Below are 20,197 nucleotides of genomic sequence, written 5' to 3'. Positions count from 1 at the left end.
TTTACGGCAAAGTATTTTATCAGATGTCTGAAATTCCACGATAATGCCAAAAACACACGCAATGAGTGGACGTCATATGGTTTTACCAGTTGGGATATCCTTTCAACGGACACTTGTTTCGTACCTTTGGTAGTCCCATCAAAGACATTTCCATGAAACACAACTTTTCTTAGAAAGAATGCATTTTTCTTGAAATTAACCATGAGGTGTGCCAAGCTCAAGCCATTTAATACATGTTCCTAATGCTCAGCCTCTGTTTTGGAGAAGACGATAACATCGTCTATGAGCACGTTACAAACTACACCTAGGAAAGGCTTCAGGTCTTCGGTCCTAATTTTTTGGAACCATGTTCGCGAGCTTTTCCAGCTGAAAGGAAGCCGGTTACACTCGCACAGATCGAAGGGCGTGATAAAAGCAGCGCACATATTTGTTTTTTCGGTTAGCAAGATCTGTCAGAAACCATTGCACAAGTGAATACGTGAAAAATTTCGGCAACCACCTGTTTCATCTATAATCGTGTCTATCTCCGGCGCGGGAAATGGTATAAGTTCTGTCTGGCGATTCAGAGTCTGTAATCTGTGCGCAGTCTGAAAGTTCCATCTTCCTTTTGCGCAATTGTGATGGGATAGGTGAAGACGGACACCGAAGGTCGGATTATGTCAGCGTATAGCATCTCCTGCAATTCTTTATTCAACCATATCTTGCACTCTCGTGACATGTTATAAGGTGATTTTCGGATGACGGTCTTGTCAGTTATTTCGAAAGGCACCTTGTGTGACTTTATCGCTTGTGGATAGCTTCATATGCATACCAGTTCAGGGTAGGTGGTTGCAATATCTTCCGCGCACTTGACAACTCGTAGGTTATCTTTTCTATGCTGCTGCGTCTCCTCCCTTGATAGCCCTTTCACTAAAACCGCATCGTCCCAGTACACGTTAATTTTTCGTTTCTTTATATGTGGTCTGGATAGCAGAAAGTCGTACGTAACCCCCTCTATCGCCAGGACTTCACTCTATATTTTATGAGCTTGGAACTCGATGTTTACTGAGGCCCACTGATTATGCATTGTCATTTTTACATCGTAACCTTTCACGTGTAGTACTCTTCCCCTATGCAGGTGACTTGCATCTACCATCGTGGCATTTATTATTGACACAGAAGCACCGCTGTTAACCAAAGCCACCATATGTCTGTTTCCTAATTGGACAGGAATGTGAAGTAGACTAGTGCAAGTTAAATAAACAGTCTCAGTTGTGATCATCACGTCGGACTGATCACCCTTGTTTATTATTTTTTCTTGTCGTCGGAAACTCTTCAGCGTCCGAAACTAGGGCCACAGGGCCGTTGTCGACGTTATTCACCCTCGACGCACAAGAAGAGGCCATACCGCTTTCACGATCCGACGCAGCTAGCAGACTTCGAGTGCTTGCACATGAGATCACGCTATCTCTATGGTGCACACCAAACAGCCAGACCACCCAGAGCAACCGTCAATACCACCTGCCCTCTTTGATGCATCTCTATATGCCAACTGGACTGCGTCGAAGAGAGGCGACTCTGCTTTATCGCTTATGGCTGGGGGTGGCTTTCACTAAATCTTACTCCTTCCGCATTGGAATGGCCGACAACGATCTCTGTAATGCCTGTCTTTGCGAGGAGACGCTGGAACATGTTCTGTGCGACTGTCCTGAATATAATGTTCAGCGACAGTCCCTGGCATCTGTTCTAGCGCGCCTTTACAGTAGACCATTGTCCCTCGACACGATTTTCACATGCCGCCGACAGAAGATATCGCAAGTGAAGGCGACAAAGGGACTACTTCGGTTTTTGAAAGAGACCGAATTGGACAAGCGGCTGTGCGAGTGACGTCGCGTACCATGCCAGATTGATGGACTCCAACGGACGATGTGTGTGTGCTGTGCTATGTGCTCTCTCTCCCTCTCCCCCTTCCCCATCTTTAATCTCCCCCATCCCTCTCCCATGTGTAGGGTAGCAAACCGGTTAAGCCAAACTGGTTACCCTCCCTACCTTTCCTTCTCCACTTTTTCCTTCCTTCCTTCCTTCCACCTCCGGGAGCGCGCCAACCCGAGTTATCTGTGCTGCCTGCAAGGTTGCTCGGTTCTGGCTGATTCCGGCTTGACCAATCCGCGCCGGTCCGTCTGAAGCGACTGCTTCAGTTAGCGGTTACATTTTCTTCTGAAGTAAATTGCATGTCCTGAAGGCACTCGAGGAGCCCGTCCATAGTTTAAGGTGATCGTATTTGGACTTGCTTCAGGACTTCCACGTGCAGTCCTTGCAATATTACTGCTACTACGGCACAAGAAGGAAGCATGGGCTCGGCCAGCTCTAAAAGGCGGCGTTTTTCAAAGAAATACTCGACGAGGGAGCTTTGCTTGAGTATGAAATTAAGCGGCGCGTCCCATCTTTGCACTGGGTTGCCTCGGAATGTCGTCAAGAATTATTCCTTCTACTGGGTCCAAGAGTTGCCAGCTCATTCAATATTGTGCAGAGCAAACCACTTCCGTTCAACACCTCTTAAACAATTACGCATGTTAGTAATATTGTCTTCATTAGAGTGCCAGTTGTTCTTCCAAGCGGCATATTCGTAGTATTCAAGCCAACTTTCTGGACTTGAAGACATGCCATCGAATGCATCGGGTTCTACAAATTTACTCACGGGCTTCTCAGCGTTTAGAGAGCCTGTGGGCGATGTCACCAGTTGGTGACATTGTTGCGCAATCTGTTCTTACTGTAGCTGAAGAGCTTCCAAAACGAGGCTCGCCTCTTCCGTGTGATTTACTCTTCCGTGAATTACGGTGAACACTATCTGGTAGAGAGTAACGTGGTCGCAGAACACACGACCTTCCTGTTCCTTTTTAAACGTTGGTGTGCATTTTAAATATTCAAGCGCCTAATACATTATATTTCCTTCTCCTCTGTGCTACCAGTGTCCTCATTCGTGGACACTTTTTCTAAAGCAAAGAACACCTGAGGGAGAAGTTGCAAGGCATTAAAATTGCACGCGTTTCTCACCTTGTACCATGATGTGCTCAATTTACAAAGGAGGATACCTTATCTTGACTTGGCTGCCTTTAAAGAAAGGAATATGGCTGCGAGTGTTCTCACAGACCTTCCTGTTCGCTGCCAATGCCCACATTTGTCGACACCTAACCTAAAGCCAAGTACGCCTCAGCGAAAAGTTCCAAGACACTCAAATCATGCAAGCTTATCAGCCTGCATCCTGGTTTACCCTAATTTCAAAAGAGGGCACCGTACCTTGGCTGAAGGTGTCGTTAAATAAAGAATACAATTACATCAACTAGCTCACGAAATATTTTCAAAACTTCCGTCCACCTTTGTGGACATTGCTACTTCGCTTTCAAACGCTAGTCTATGTCAGCAATTGTTTAGTTCTTCTGTGAGCTCCTGAGAGAGAGTGAAATATTGCTATGTGAACAGTTACTCATTCGCTTGTCTACATTTACTTTTGGTAGTTAGGAGGTTATAGCCACGTCATATCCTTTAAAGTGTTGTATATGCGAACAAAATCTATCGTACTCGCTATTCATACTTAACTTTGCACTTCTCAACTGGGCACCTTTATTTCTGTCTTTAGCTTTGTTTTCCCTGTTTTCCGGCCTTCTCTTGGCAATTCTGTATTTTGCTTATCTTCCGCATATGTGCCATCGGTGAGGCTTCTCCTCCTCAATATATACGATTTTCAAAATCACATTTCTAAAACTCACATTGAAATTACTCGAGGTTCCCTTCACAAAGATATATATATATATATATATATATATATATATATATATATATATATATATATATATATATATATATATATATATATATATATATATAAGGTAAATTTGCATGGCTCCCTAATCAATCAGAGTCCCTTTGGTTACACTTGATTTTCATGTACTGACGGTGCAATCTCAAGAGTCCGACAGCGTTATAAAAGACACTTCAGTCTTGTAAGCACCATTAAAATTTTTAGAAGCATAACCTGTGATCAGTTGCTTGCACATATTCGTGTAACTCCCCTTTTTTTTCTCCTATTAACACTCCGTTTTAGGACTATCCCCTGCAGGGGGTTTGTGCCATCTTTGAAGAAAAACATCAGCGGCAGCATCACCATCATCATCATCAAGGATTGGAACAGCGAGATGGGTAAGCCAGCCTCCCCAATTTCAACCTTCTAAAGGCACCGGTTTTAACTGTTTTTAACAGTATAAGTGGTCACCCGAGTGCTGAAGTCAAGGTTTGTCCGAAGCGAGCCACCACAGGCCCGCATATTGTTCGGTGGAGCGCGGAGTGGCATCCCTTCGCGACTGTGTCATTTTTAGGACAGTTTAATTGCGCCATCGGATTGTACCTTTAGCTTTCAGTTGAACGCATAGTTCAGTGACAGACTTCGCTTGTAGTTTTGGAAAAGCGGCTCACCTAAAGTATAGACGTAACCGTGTGAGACGGGAAGGCAGCGCGGTATGGATTATAATGCACATTGTGGTAGCCGATAGTTTACCTGTGACTAAGAGGAATAAATGTAGTTGAGCAGGCCATGCAATCTTGGAATACATACAATTTCGTTTGTTGGAGCTACAGAATGGGTGCGAAGGGAAGGGAAGGAAAGAGCAGTGGAGAACTGGAGACAACTGGGGCCCGTACGATGTAAAACTATTCCGTTCTTACTTCATTCCAACCCCCTGACGTCAAATTTAAGTAACGGCCAACGCAAGCTTCTTGCAGTTATCCGCAGCGCTATTGGAGAGTCCGATCGAGCGCTCTCCTCATTTGTACGAGGTCACTTTTTTTGTTTTGAAAGCAACTATGAAGGCCTAACTTAGGGTTATCTTAACTAATTGGCTGAGAATCGGTGAAGAGCGCACACAAGTCGATTTGGTTTCAGTGGCTCGAGCTAACGCAGTTAAAGTAAACTGAACAAAGAGGGCGCTGCCGCTGACTACGATTGGTCCGCTTCCCTTTAGTTAGCTTACGGTGACTGGTCGAAGGTGGTAGTTACGCGCCACGGAAGGTTAAAAGTACGTCTAGTACGGGTCCTCAGTAAAGAAGAGTTGGCAGAGCGATGTGGTGTATGTTCCGAAAGGGCTCGACAATAACATACTGCCACGCCTTTTTTTTTTGTTACCTAAAGAAATTCGTTCTTCACGGCACCTGCCGTGTAGCCAGCTCAGAGAGATCGGTGGGCAGCCATTTTAGCTTCGGAACGGGGCAGTCTCCGGCTATTCCAAAATAAACTTTTTGTTCGACGTAATAAAGCATGTTTAATAAAGGCACGTCACTTCGACGTGGCTAGTTCTTGCGGTTTTGTGACGCCGCGTCACAAACTTTCGAAGTGGGTGCAGCCCAAAAAGTTTTCACCATGTAGGAGGACTAGTGGCAAGAAAATAGAGTAGAATTTGAAATGAATATTTGTTTTCTTTTATGCGGCCTAATCATGCATAATCAACTTGTACGTGTCATATCGGCTCTGGTGTCTTTCTCGTTTTTATCTCTGTTGGCTCCAAAAAATTTGCGCCTATCGCGGAGGACTATCAGCAGAAAGGGAATTGGAAAAGATTGGAATAGCTTCACGTTAAGGCGCCCCTGGTTGGTATTAGGCACTTAGGAAATAATATGTGTAGGATGGATTTGTCTGCGCAAGATAAGGGCAATTGAAGATCGCTGGGAGACACCTTTTTTCCAGTTGACATAAATAGGCTGATAATGAGGGCGCCATTCCTGATGTAGTGTAAGTAATAGTGTCAGGTATGGACGACCCGTTGACACAGATTTCACCCGGAATGCCATGCTGGAATGCAGTACTCGCCGCTTTCATTAAGAACGAATTGAAAGCGCGCGCCGTCTGCGGCCTTAACAATTGATAGTTCTTCTTTTCTTTGCCATAGGACCTGACTGGGCGCCCTGTGTTTGCCGTGTAATCTTGAAAAGAAGCACCACCGTTTGTTTTGCTGGAACCGATTTTTCCGGCCTCGCATCGGTACAGATGGCGTCTAGAGTTATACGGACATAAGTTACACTCCGAAGTATGTTAATACAATAACATGCACAAAAGGTTACCCATCTCCAAATTTTTAATGGTGACGGGAGATTTAGAAAGAGTTTGTTAAGTCTAGCCACGTTAAGCGACGCATATTCAAGCGGCGCAGAGATCTCCGCGGAGGAAAAGTACATGGCTGAGTGCCGCCGTATTATGGCTGGCATAATTGCGATCCGCTGCATTTCTGCCACCTAACTGGAGCCTTCGGATCGAATGAGCTATTCGATCCATCCTGTGAATCTAGCGTAATGGGCGCAATATTCTCTATATTCTTGAGAGAACGCTCGCACCATTCGGTGAATAACTGAACTTTACTTTCTCAAGCTGGCCAATTCGAATCGGCGAATGCAAATACGCAGGTTTACGCTAGACAATAGTTTGAATGCAATCTGTCTTGTCCTAAAGGAAGCTCGAACTTTTGTGCATCTTTTCCCCACAGTTATTACTGCTAGGTCTACCGTTAATGTCTGCATGTACCGTGGTTGTACGATTCACGGCTGCGGTAGTAGGTCCCGGAGAAGCTGTATTTGGATGTAAATTAAGCAGAATGTGCCATTCTGTTTTCTAGTTCTCACGTCAATTTTTGATGAAATGTTTTCTCCTTTACTTCGCAGCACTTTATAGTGAGATCTACCAAGCTTCTCTGCGTAAGTACTTGAGAAGAAAATATGAAACTTGCGCATTCTCCGTCATCTGCAGTAGTGTCGTCCATTTCTATTCGAATAACTTCAATACGGACGTTCCTCGCTTACCCTTTTGTCGCACCCTTTTTTCATAGTGACAGCTTGTTTTCAAGAACCCTCGTGCATCCGGCGCCTCACACACAGGGTGTCTCAGCGAAAAAATTCATTTTTTTCAGTTGCTTGAGGCAGATAGCACAATTCCAGTCCATGAGCTGGTCTACTCGAAGAGGTGGGCATTACTTGAGCAAAAAATTCAAATGAAGAATTGTCTAATTACCTATTTAACTAACCAACTCATGGCGCACATTGCGATATGCAAATTCTAGAGGGTGAGGCTTCAAGGCATATCCACTTGAAAAGAACTCTGTGGATGACACCATTAACAATATATGCGCCGTCAAACACAGTTGTTCCACTTACATTCTTAACAGAACATCATTTCATGCATTGAAGCACAAAATTAACTGATACGTCGATGCATTTCTCTGAAAAGTTCGGGAAATAAAATCTCGAAACTGGTGTCATGCTGAGGCCAGGTCTTTCAACATTTACACCTTATCGCTCAGTCAGCATACATGTGTGACGTAGTCACTAGTGCTGCGCTGTTTTCTGTACGGCGAGAAGGTCCCCATTGCATGCTCTGCAGGTATCGCCATGTTTATTGAATGTATGGTGTTTAGTGACGCAAGGGCCAGGTATGGCCAAAGAGTAGGTATCGCCATGTTAACGGGAAGCATTATCTTTACTTAATTCCATGGTATTGCCACATGCGCTTATTTCTGTTGCCCTACGTTTGCTTGCGCAGCACAGTTTCCAACTCGCTTCAGCGCGTCGCGTCGGTAGCGCGTTGGGCAAGCGTTGGATAAACGCGTTGCGACGCGTTCATGCGCTAGAGCGTTTGGCGTGACGGTTATAAGCACCAGACTGGCGAGAATGCTCGCATACTTTCCTGTCGATGCTCGACCGCGCATGTTCTTTTCGCCGCCGCCAAACAATGTATGTCAGAAGTTCTCTTTGTGTGCACAAGTTCACCCAAATAAAGTTTATTGACTTCCCAAGTCGCCTCGTCCCTGTGCCTACGGAGAAAACCCGGCGCTTAAACGTGAGAGTATGTTGCATTTTGCCCAGCCGTTCGTAGCCTTACTGATCGATCAACTCTCGACTTCAGATAAGCAAATGTTTCACGATGAGCCCCAGAAAAAGGGATGCGCAATGGATAAATTAGAATGACTTTTATTTTCTCGCCCTTTTCTTTCGTCTAGGTCCCCACGACCCAAACAAGCCCTTGCCAGGTCAGATTCTACCGCTTCTATTCTTGCTCGCCTACATGCGCTACTCATAAGTGTTTCAGCACCCACTATGTGGACGCCCATGTGACATCATGGTAGACCGACTCTTCGTTCGTTTTCGTCGTGGCGGCGCACTAACGCCGCAAGAACAGTCTCAGCGCTCTCGTTTATTAGTTTATTTCATTCTTGTGAGCAACGTCAGTATACTTACCATTTTTGCCCGTCAGCAAATTTCTTTCTGTGTAATCACGTTATCAAAATGTTGATGACGAGTGGCTCGCTGTTCTTTGAGAAATTTCTTGCATCAAATTTAAATATCTCATAAGTGCTTTTCCTAAGCTTTAACGGGACAATTATAAGCGACAAACATTCTAACTTTGACGCCATTCGGTTAATAACAGCATAATGACGCGCTGCCATCTCTGGCTCCGAAAACAATGTTCTGCGCATGATGATTCCAACTACGATGGAAACTCCGAGAAACTCACTTGAATGCATCTATTGTGATGTGCAAATGGCAGTCATTGCCATGTCTGGAACAGTTTTACAGGCTGTCATACGGCGTGAATTGGTTCACCTGCGCCGTCAGAATTGTTTGTACGTTGCGAATACGTGTGGATATCAAACTATTTTTCTTGCTGAACACAAGTATTAAGGTTCTTCTTTTGCAAGTCCAGATATTTCACTCGGAGGGGTGGAAAAAATGATACGAATTTTGGATCTTCTAGCCTTGCATAGAGGTGTTTCTGACTACAACTTGAGCGTTTGTCTTCCGTCGAAAACATTCCTGACTGTAGGAGGTTAATCCATGTCTCTAACAAGTTTTAACGAGTAATTTAGCGTTAAGTAGCTGCAATCACTAACGCTCGCTTATTTCTTCGCTGGTGCCCCGGCAGATGAGACGGGCTTTCTCGACGGGCCCGCGTCACCACGAACGTGGCTAGTGTATTACTACTACCCTCCCTACCATCCCGACTACCACCAGCCGCCCCCTCCGCCACCTACACCTCCTGCTGGGGTTTCTTTCGTCCCGTTTCATCGCCTTGCTTCTGAAGCAGGCCGATCCGACAATAAAGAAGGTACGACACGATTTATGCGTTTGTTTTTCGTTCAGGCTCAAGTACAGTTGTCCAAAAAATGCCGTGGTCACTGCTTGAACCAGATGACACGTCACTGGATCCTGCGAGGATGGACATTATGAGCCCGCCTTTCAAGTGTAGCTTTGTGCCCCGCTTATTAGGCACCCCTAGGATGCACGGTTACTGGTAACAAACCACCAAGTCTGGAAGAAATTTCGTGCCTCATAATTAAAGCATGGTTTTCTCAGGCAAAACCCCAGAATTCAATTGGAAGAGACTTAGTGCCCTAAAAAGCAACGTCTGTTCGTTCTGTTTATATCCCTACCTTTGTGCCTCCAATAATCTGGCCATATTTTAATATTGTCCAGCTCAGATTATTCAGTTTGTCTCTACTATACTTCAAACATGAGGCCCGGGCAAGGTATACCTACGTGCTCACTTACCCCTTGATAAATTCCTGCACACGCTAACAAAATGTGTCATATGTTACCGCGTTCTTTCCTCACCTTACGCATGCAAAGTCATCATCGGGAAAGTTTTTGTTGTAACAACGTTTCCACAGATAACGGACCTGGCTTCGAACAACCATTGCGCAACCCTCTGAATTTTTAGACTTTTCTATATTAATTTTTAATTTTTTTGCTATTTTATATATTTTCTTCACTGACTACCTCACCTTCGCACCTATTTAGTATGCATTTTCTGATGATGATGCTGCTGATGATAATGATGATGATGGTGATGATGACCCCTTTGAAACGGGGTGGGAACAAATTGCCACCTAGCCTGCTTGTGTTACTCAGGTATGCAATTCAATGGTTTTCTTTCTAGCATTCCTGTATACATCTCTTCATTCTTCTCTATCTACCTTTTACCGCTGACTATGCCGAGATGCATCCGGTATTCCCTGCTTTCCTCCACAAACACTACAAACGTCATTAGCTTATCTCCACCGCCGACCGTGTGATACTTCCGTATGTCTTGAATCCAAGCTTAGATCTTTAAATCTCCACTGTGACACTAGTGACACAAAAGAGCATGCCACTTGGCGTCCCGAACATGAATATGAGGTGAATGAGCTGCGATGTCATATTCAACCCTAAGGGAGGCGGCGGGCCTTATGCAAATGAATTAGGCATGTGCTTACATAGGAATGTTCTCACTAGATTTCAGGTTTATCAACCTGACTGTGAGCTTTTCAGTTTGGAAACCCCACGCTTACTAATTTCGTGTCGACGAAAGTATTATTAGGAAGCTTCACAAATGGCTTACTGAAAGACCTTATCGTGTCAAAAAGCCCAAACTCAACTTCAATTGCTTCGTATTCTTTTGTCGTTTTCCAAGTTAAACTCCCGCTGATATTCACAGCTAGGTTTGGTGCGGCTATTTCTTAAGTCCCATAATAATTGAATGATGGGGTTTTAAGTGCCGAAACCACTTTCTGATTATGAGGCACGCCGTAGCGGAGGACTCCGGAAATTTTGAACACCTGAGGTTCTTTAACGCGCACCTAAATCTAAGCACATGGGTGTTTTCGTATTTCACCCCCATTGAAACGTGGCCACCTTGGCCCGGATTCCAACCCGCAACATCGTGCTTAAGTCCAGTAATAAGTCGATTGCTTTCGTGTATCTGGCGCGCAAGCGCAAGTGTGTAGAAAAAAAACACGTATCGAACAAAAGTTTACGTATCTTAAGTTCGTAGGCCTTCAGCCGGCAATATGTAGAATTCACAGAAACAATTAAATCATCCGAAATTTCTATGGAATGGCGTAAAAGAATTACTGTGGGGGGGGTGCTTTTGGTTCATATGAAGGAAAATTGGATGACAAATAGGCACGCGTTTGCTTCGAAACTGTTCACGAATATGCGGACCATGTCCGGAAACGTGTTATCATTTCTGTACCTTTATCTGCCAAAACCATGATTTATTTAAAAGGCGCACCGTAGCCAGAGGCCCTCGGCATAATTTTAATCACCAGGAGATCTTTACCGTGCTCCCTATGCACGCGACAATGGCATTCTTGCAATTCGCCTCCGCCGAAATACCGCCGCCGCCGCGGCCGGGATTCGATCGCGCAACCTCGTGCTTAGCAGTGCAACACCATAGCAGCTACGCCACCGTGCCGGAAGACTGTAAATCTAGTCCCCTATCAATTCAGTGACCAAGGCATAAAAACAAAGAAGGGCAGCTTGTTTCAATATTTGGCTTCCAAATGTCAATCCATCAATATTGAGCGTTCATCATTCCTTTAGTTACTCGCAGCGGTAGGCTTCAATGAAAGCCTCCCTTTTATTCCCTAATTTTACGATAGCACGTTAATCTTTGTACTCTTTGTAGATATTTAACCGTTAGAATACTCTCCGTAATGTAAAATTTGGATTTCTTTTTTAGCCCCGCGCAGTCGCAGACCGTAAGTATGCTGATATAATTTAGCGAGAGCTTTCCAGTAATATGGCTGCAATCACTTAGTGATGTATCGTTAGTAACTTCGCTGTGGTTTATTAAGTATTGAAAACGTTATGCTGGAAAGGCGCTCAAAGCATACGACTTGGTGACGAGGTTTCAGGAAAGAATGTATAGGGCATATAAGAGAAATAAAATTTCACTACTGCTACAGCTTCAAATATCTCGTATAGCACACGCAATATTACTGCAGTATATTTTAATCTTACGCCGGAATAAGTTTTGACAGAAGCCATGGCATTAGCAGCACTCAATCATGACTGAAGCGTCATTCGCGAGGGTAGCAGAGTGCTCAAGCTATGCATATAAATTGTGTGTTGCTGTTTTGATAGCTTTATTATTCAGCCAGTTGTGCATGAAAAACAATCTTTGAACATGGGGCCACTCAGCAGACTAGAGAGTTTTAGTTTAGGGGACGCAAGCGGCTTCCGTACGCAAGAACTAGGGGAGAAGGTACTGCGCATGCGCAGAACCGTCTGTGCATGCGCAGTGCAGTCGCCCCTAGTTCTAGCGTACACAAGCCGCTTGCGTCCCCTAAGCTAAGACTCCCTACTGTCACGTGTTTAGGAGCGAAGAAGGAACATTGCACGCACTTATGCTGGTTGTGGGCCCAAGGAAACCAACTACCGACTTGTAGCCTGCGAGGAGCCCGAAGGTGGTTGGAAGTTCAGAGACGTTTACTGTTGGGCCAGTTGGTACGTCGTGTTGTATCGCTGAGAGGAATACGGGCAAAAAAGAAACGATGTGAACGGTCCTATTCACATCGTTTCTTTCCGCCCTTATTCAGCGCAACAATGCAAACTTGTAGTTGCAAGGGTTGGCATACACTCACGAAAGTAAAGCTCGTGAATGATGTTAATTAAGCGCGACTTGTTTAAAGAGGATACGCGGTAAGAAAAATTGCACCCCTAAGGGTGTTTTCTCGTATATCTAGCTCGCACCCTTACACCCATACGAAAGGACTGTTTAGGCCAACTAATACACTCATTTAAAAGGCAAATTTTTCTGAAATCGCACCCCATCCTCCGATGTGTGTTTCGTCGAAATGCAAACAACTTTTTATTTATACAGTGATATTTTAGTCTATCACTACCCTAGTCTGTCCTACACCCGCCCTAGTAATGCCGAAGTGTCTTCCGAGACCTTTATTAGAAATGGAAAGCGCGCCACCTGCAGAATAAATACCATGTTCGCTTATCGGTAGCACATCGCTCTACATGCAGCTGCGAAAGTTTATTCCAACCAATAGTGAATGACGCAGCGCAAGACTTGCTTACTGGACATAATATTGTGCAAGCCCCGATGCTACAACAGAAACAATATGCGCCTAAAGAACTATGATTAGCTGACGCGCAGTGATACCCTGACGACTCGCAGCTGGGGACCTATAACGTAAAACTGTTCTAATCTATTTTTTTTATTTCAATCTCCTGACGTCTAATTTACGTAAAAGCTGACGCAAGCATAGGGTGGTAACCCGCAGCGTTGTTTGAAAAGCCCAATTAGACGCTCTTCTCGTTCATGGGATGTTAATTCCTTTTCCTTTCAAGGCGAATAGCATTGCCTATATTCAGCAGGCTTTTTTATCCAATCGGCTGACAAAAGGCGAGGGGCGCGCTCCTGTGGAGAGGGTTTCGATGTGCCCGAGCCAGCACAGTGAAAGTAGATAACCGGATGAATAGGGTGGTGCCGGCGTCTGCGATTGGTCCACTTCCCCTTACTTAGCTTGCGGTGGCTGGTCGAAAATCGCGGCGGCGTGCTCCGAAAGGTTAAATATGTCGCTGAAACGGAGACTCAGCAAAGTTGGCAGAGCAAAGTCATGCCGAAAGGTCTCGATAAATGTATATTGGCACGCACAATCGTTCATTATACGCCAATAAATCCCTTCTCCCCAGCAGCTTCGAGTTACCAGCGCCACAGTGATCGGCGGGGAGCCATCTTTTATTCCTTCCGAAACGGGGCAGTCTCTGGATATTTAGAAAGGTTTTCAGTTTCCTTCGGCATGTTATTGCGTCTTCCAACGCGTCCTTTGAGGCGGTCAGTTTTCGAGGTTTTGTGACGTAGCGTGAGAGACAGGCAAAACGGGCGCAGGCCGAAAAAAATTGACGAATAGCATTTGGTCCAAGGACGCCTTCCTCGTTAATGGCGAAAAATGCATCAAATCCAGAATTACTATTTAATTTTCGTTCTGTATAACCATGCGTGATCGGTTTGCACATATATCAGAGAAAGCGTTTTCACGGTTTTCGTGATGTCGTGTGACCGAAGTCACAGGTGGTTGTTCGAAATTTTTTTGACGAATCGTGGAGGTTTGATTGCAGGATTGGAATAGAAAAATTTAGAATAGCTTTACGTTATAGCCCCTTGATCTATAAAACAGCGCCGAGCTGAAACAACTTAAGCAAAGCCAGTAATAATATCGAAGGGCAGGTTAGCAAAAAGGAAGCCTTGTCTTAACCACTCCACCACTGTGGATGTCATGCACATGAAGTCGCAGGGTTTACATTCACAGCCTACGTGTTACCATGTACGATATTGGTGAACAATGTTGAACAATGACTTGACGCGAACCGCTACGAAATGGACTCCTATTACTTTTCTCACTTGCTCGAAATATGTTCAAACCCCCGAGCACTTGGGTCACATTTCTGGACACGTTATATACTTGTAAAGTTATACGAAACTCAAGACATATCCGAGACACTACCTCGAAGCTGCATTGTTGACATTTGCGCGCCAGGGTGTGTTGTCCTGTCTAAAGGGTGCATTTGACTAATGCTCTCGACGTTGCTTCCTTGTTAGAGGGGCGCTGCTGAGCAGTGCTGTCATCTGGGGACCGACCCTTGTGATGTTGGGGCTCTTCGTGACCTTGGCAGCGCTCATCGTTTGGACGGCGGCTGGTGAGGACAACGTGCAGCAGCTTTGCAGGAGCGCATATGTTTTTGCATATAGATGCATGGCTGTTGTTTGCTCGTGAATGATACGCACGAGCGAACTCACTTCTTGTAAGGCTTAGGCTTGTGTACATTACATATATTTAATACAGACACACATACGCACGAACACACACACACACACACACACACACACACACACACACACACACATATATATATATATATATATATATATATATATATATATATATATATATATAAACGAGAAGAAAGGGGGTTAACCGAGGGACCCGATAATTATTAGTCATATAATGAGAAGCCAACAAACACTGACACCAAGTACAACATAGGGGAAATTGCATGCGCTTAATAAATGAAATAAAGTAATTATAAATTAATGGAAATTAAAGTGGATGAAAAAACAACTTGCCGCAGGTGGGAACCGAACCCACAACCTTCGCATGTCGCGTGCGATGCTCTACCAATTGAGCTACCGCGGCGGCGTTTCCCCATCCACTTTCTTGGGTATTTATGTGTACTAGTAGAACCCTGGGAGTGTTAGCCAGCGCCCCCACTCAGAGACCAGGTCTGTGTCTATATATATATATATATATATATATAGTCATATAATGAGAAGCCAACAAATACTGACACCAAGTACAACATAGGGGAAATTGGATGTGCTTAATAAATGAAATAAAGTAATGATAAATTAAAGGAAATGAAAGTGGATGAAAAAACAACTTGTCGCAGGTGGGCAGTTGCAACTTGCCACCTGCGGCAAGTTGTTTTTTCATCCACTTTAATTTCCTTTAATTTATCATTACTTTCTTTCATTTATTAAGCACATGCAATTTCCCCTATGTCGTCCTTGGTGTCAGTGTTTGTTGGCTTCTCATTATATGACTAATAAATATCGGGTCCCTCGGGTAACCCCCTTTCTTCTCGTTTTTATATATATATATATATATATATATATATATATATATATTTATATTTATTTATATATATATATAGATAGATAGATAGATAGATAGATAGATAGATAGATAGATAGATAGATAGATAGATAGATAGATAGATAGATAGATAGATAGATAGATAGATACAGTATATAGTGTCTCTGGACTTATGACCGCGCAATTTTCGTTCACTCTTTATGCACTTCTGGAAATCAGCGTTTCCCTATATGTAATGCAAATCTATTTGGTAAGGGGCGGATTGTCATTTGTCGATATGCTTGCTTATATGCAATGTGTTTACTTTCACTCATATTCACTTTACTTCAGCGAGTCATTTCGTATTGTTCCCCGGACTTTCCCATCGGAAACCAACTTTATTTTTCCGCGTGTATGATGTGTCGCATTGTGTTAAGTGTATTTTTATTGTGTCGGGGCAGCCAAAAGTAGCGTTCAGTCCTGGTGGTTTGATGAGTGCATGAAGCACGCTGTGCACCCTATCTCTTTTTTCCAGTCGTGGCGCCGATGCGCTCTTTAGAGTGCAAATAAGGGGCGCTTTAACGTAAAACTATTCCAATTCTGCAATCATCCTTCCGCAATTGGTCAAAAGCTTTTTTGTACCACCCCCACTTCACCTGTCTGTCACGCGACGTCACGAAAACCCCGATCGCTCTCCATCTGATATGACGTGTACACTCTGATTATGCATGATTGGACTGAGCACAGGAAAGAGTTATTTCTGGTTCGACACCTTTTGCCATTAGCCTTCGGCTATTGGTCAAAAGTATTCCGGTTGCACCCACTTCATATGTCTGTCACGCGACGTCACAAAACCGCGATGACTCTCCGCATAAAAGTGACGAGTTCGCGTTGAATATGCATGACTATCGCGAACAAAACTGAATTTTTTTCTGAATACCCGCAGGCTGCCCCGTTCTGAAAGGAATAAAAGATGGCTGCAGCCGATCGCTCAGGCACTGACTACTCGCACATACCAGACAGCCTGTTCTGATTTGCTTATAATAAAACATTTTGCGTTGCCGTGTAATGTTTTCGAGCACTTACAGCACGTTTACGACCTGGTTCTGCCAACTCTTTGCTGAGGATTCGTTTTAGCATCATTCTTAAGGTTCCGTTGCATGCCGCCGCGATTTTTCACCAGTCACCGCAAGTTCAGTAAGAGAGAGTGGACCAATCGCAGACGCCGACACCACCATCTTCATCAGATTATCGATTTTCAGCGCAGTGGCTTGGCCCCATCGAATCTCTCTCCACTTGAGCATGCTCTTTGCCTCTTGGCAGCCAATTAGATAAGAGAAGCCTCTCAGTGTAGGCAATGTTATTCGTTTTTCAAGCAAACAAAAGTGACCTCCTGTGAACGTGGAGAGCGTTTGTTTGTCCTGTTCAGACAACCCTGCGGGCGACCGCCCAATGCTTGCGTCGGTGGTTACGCAAATTTGACATCAGGAGATTGGAATAAAACCATATTGGAATAGATTAACGTTAGAGGGCCTTACGTCTTTGAAATGAACTGGGTTCCACCGCCTCTCACAACTACAGACAATTCTAGCGCATCGACAGGCTTTTATCGATTACGGAATACTGCAGGCCTGAGCAGACGCTAGCCGCTGTGCCGATGCCGTCAAGTTGGCGACACTGAGTTCAACAAAAGCACAGATAACTATTGCGACGCCCATGAGATAGCTGCTAGTGTTAAAAGAAACCTTTAGTTTGAGGGATCACATCTCTATATGCGGGAAAGTATACAAATCGTTTCTCTCGACACCCGCAGCACCGTATTTAATGATATTGTCTCAATTTAAACGAGAAATAACTGAATATTTAGTGATTCTGAGTTGTAGATTTTAAATTGAGGTCATAGATTCTGCTATAGAAATTGTTCGAGACCAATGAAATCAAGAGTTCGACAAAAACTCGGCTGGTCGGGATTCCTTATAGTCATAGGTAAAATGGACGCCGACCAAAAACATAAGAGACCAAGACGTTTCGGCTCCTATACGGGAGCAATTGTGCCCAACGAAAGTAAACGAAAGGGGAGAGATGATTATGTACCTTGTAATAGATGGCACAAACAGCGGGCATAATCTGAAGAAAGGCGGCAGTCATTGCGGTTCAGCGTGGTATCAGTAGGTTGGATTACTAATCACTCGAGATGCAAACGCTAGGTTAGATTACTTTCAGCGGCTAGCAAATGCACCCTACCCCAGTCAATATCATCTCCTTCTGTTACGGAATGCTCGGCAAGAGCATTAGAACAAACGATTTGTGTGTTTTCACATCATGACACTGTCCCTTGATGCGCCGTGAAAATTGCCCGCCTCGCCGATGTAGACGTAACTACAGTCTACACAAGGAATGTTATACACGGCAACTGGATACCTTTCTTTTGGGAGCTTGTCTTTGACAGTGGCAACCACGTTTTTCAGCTATTTCGCCGGCACATGTGCAACGTGCACGTCAAAAGAGCGAAGTATACGGGCTGAGGCCTCGCTAGTACCCGCAGCATAAGGTATCGCGGCACGTTTACGAAGAGCAAAGGTGGCGGAGGAAGCACTAGGCGGGCGAGATAGGTGGCGCTGCACTAAAGCCACAAATGAAGTAAGGTAGCTGTTTTTGGTCGGCGTCCGTTTTACCCTTCAGTATTTTTCAAGACCACAAATTAACAAAGAAAGCTATCAATTTTAGAAGTGTGTCACAATATAACAATTCTGTAAATAGCATGCAATAATACATCTAAGAAAGACAAAGTATGTGCATTAATGCATGGCTCTCAAATACACGACTTATATATGAATAGAACTTTAACGAAACCCTCGCAAACATTGTAACAATTTCACGTAAAATAATAACTTATATATCAAACATGCCAGCTTTGCAAGATAGAGCGGATGCAGTCTACAGAGCGTCAGTACCTGTTTTAGTGAAGAGTTTTGAACTTTAAAATTTCGTGCTACTGTTTTTCGAGAGAACAAACTTCCTGCTATTTTTGTGAATATATTCATGGCTATATATATATATATATATATATATATATATATATATATATATATATATATATATATATATATATATTTGCTGACAACAGTCACCAGAGTTTACCTTGTTCTCTGAAACGCAACAAGTGCTATTCTGGTTGGTCCAGATGTTATTTCATGAAACATGTTTTTAGTTTTACAGGTACTTGAGGATGCAGAATAGGTATTGGCCCAAGCAAAAATCACTAACGTGTAGCGACTCATGCTGTTTCGCTCTTGACCGAGAATATTCACGCAACACAAAACATTCCAAAATAGTATTGGCTGAAATGTTACAAGAGGTCACTACGAGGCACTGACGTCGCCTTCTCTATAGGTTTATACAAACTCTGGCATTACATAAAGAGCAACAATTGACGGACAGTGCAATTCTGTCTTTATGAAGAGTGTTCTATTGCATGCGTGTGCGCACTGCCTCCTTTTCTTTCTTGCTATTGTTCTCGCCATTCCCCTTTCCCCAAGTGTAGGGTAGCAAATCGGGCTCACCTCCGATCATCCTTTCTCTCCTTTTCTTTCCCTCTGCACACAAGTCGGTAAGACGCCTTTAGATGGAAGTAACAAATCGTATGGAATAAAGTTTGTAACAGGGATAAGGTGCCTCAGAAAGGCTGGCACCTTATCCTCTAAAGGTGCCTCTGAAGATAAGGTGAAGATTAGCTGACTCTAAAAACTGAGGCACTTTATCGCTGTTTACAAACTTTATACCACAGTGTGCTATTGCATCTGTCAGCCCCTTTCTTGATTTAGAAATCGTGTGGAAGGTATCGACGTTCTGATGTGTGCTATGCGTCCTGGTCGTTTCGCTCAGGAAGTGCGGCTGTGCGCGGGCAAGAAACCACCGAGGTAGAGCCGCAGCTGGTGATTCCGGCCAACCTGTCTGTCCAGGCGCTCGAGCTTTTCCCGTCGCACCAGCAGGAATCGCTCCCGATGGCGGCGCTCTCCTTCGACCGCCGCCGAGGGACGCCTCGCGGTCCCCCGCCTCCGAGATCACGTGCTCCTGCGCGCATTCGTGTCTCGGAGGCTGTACTAGGCGGCTTCGAAGCCACTCGGACGAGCAATACAAGACGAAACATGGAGAAAAGGCGATATGACTAAGGTCGCAAAGAGGATCAAGGGGGCATTCGACAAGGCGCCTTTGGCGCACATGAATAGAGAATTAGCTGTGCTCAAGCGGGCAGGAAACCTTGGGATAATGCGAATAAATTCGGAGACTGGGACTCCAACGTGTTAACGCTTTAAAGTAGTTTCATTTAACAAACGTGTAATTTTACAGCGAAACTGCATAGCCCTGCCTCCCAACGCGTCTGTTGCCTCCATGGGCAAAATCTCGGGAGGCATGCGAAGCTCTGTTCCGTGCAGCACCAACAGACGGCGCGCGCCTCGGCACACCAGCGCCTGCCATGCGGGGGCAAGAAAAAAAGGAACCAGAAAGCGCACCTTCGCCCACAGCGTTTGCCGCAAGCATTTGCCTGTAAAGATTACGGTTGCTTAAGCTGCAGTTGCCGGGAAGCGGTAACTGTAGCATTCGAAGCAGGAACTGACGTAGCTACACTTTCGTACGTAAAAGAAGAACCCGCCAAGCAACCGATTTGCCTTGTGACAGTGCTATAGAAAGGCCACACATAGTGGGGACTCCAGTTGATAGTCGGCGTTCGTGGTGTCCACTTCTCTACTCTTGTGTCCTGTCTGCACGCCTCACTT

General features: G+C 44.5%; 1 protein-coding gene across 1 annotated transcript; it reads left to right on the top strand.

The window, feature by feature from the left end:
- The first annotated feature begins 201 nt into the window (after positions 1-201).
- Positions 202-19,724, top strand: LOC139049285 (uncharacterized). Its single transcript, XM_070524663.1, has 8 exons — positions 202-206; positions 4,097-4,176; positions 6,682-6,714; positions 8,013-8,042; positions 8,936-9,118; positions 11,513-11,531; positions 14,387-14,484; positions 19,305-19,724. The coding sequence occupies exons 1-8, from the start codon at positions 202-204 to the stop codon at positions 19,589-19,591; spliced, it is 735 nt and encodes a 244-aa protein (XP_070380764.1). The 3' UTR covers positions 19,592-19,724.
- The last annotated feature ends 473 nt before the right edge of the window (positions 19,725-20,197 follow it).

The sequence above is a fragment of the Dermacentor albipictus genome, chromosome 8 (assembly GCF_038994185.2).
Source record: "Dermacentor albipictus isolate Rhodes 1998 colony chromosome 8, USDA_Dalb.pri_finalv2, whole genome shotgun sequence".
Classification (NCBI taxonomy): Eukaryota; Metazoa; Arthropoda; class Arachnida; order Ixodida; family Ixodidae; genus Dermacentor; species Dermacentor albipictus.
Note: the sequence above shows the minus strand (reverse complement) of the source record. Positions and strands in the feature narration are given on the sequence as shown.

Bases quoted from the DNA above. Each gene is read 5' to 3' on its own strand.
- LOC139049285 (XM_070524663.1), top strand. The intron at 4,177-6,681 runs GTAAGCCAGCCT...TTTACTTCGCAG, and splicing joins GGATTGGAACAGCGAGATGG to CACTTTATAGTGAGATCTAC. The intron at 14,485-19,304 runs GTGAGGACAACG...CGTTTCGCTCAG, and splicing joins CATCGTTTGGACGGCGGCTG to GAAGTGCGGCTGTGCGCGGG.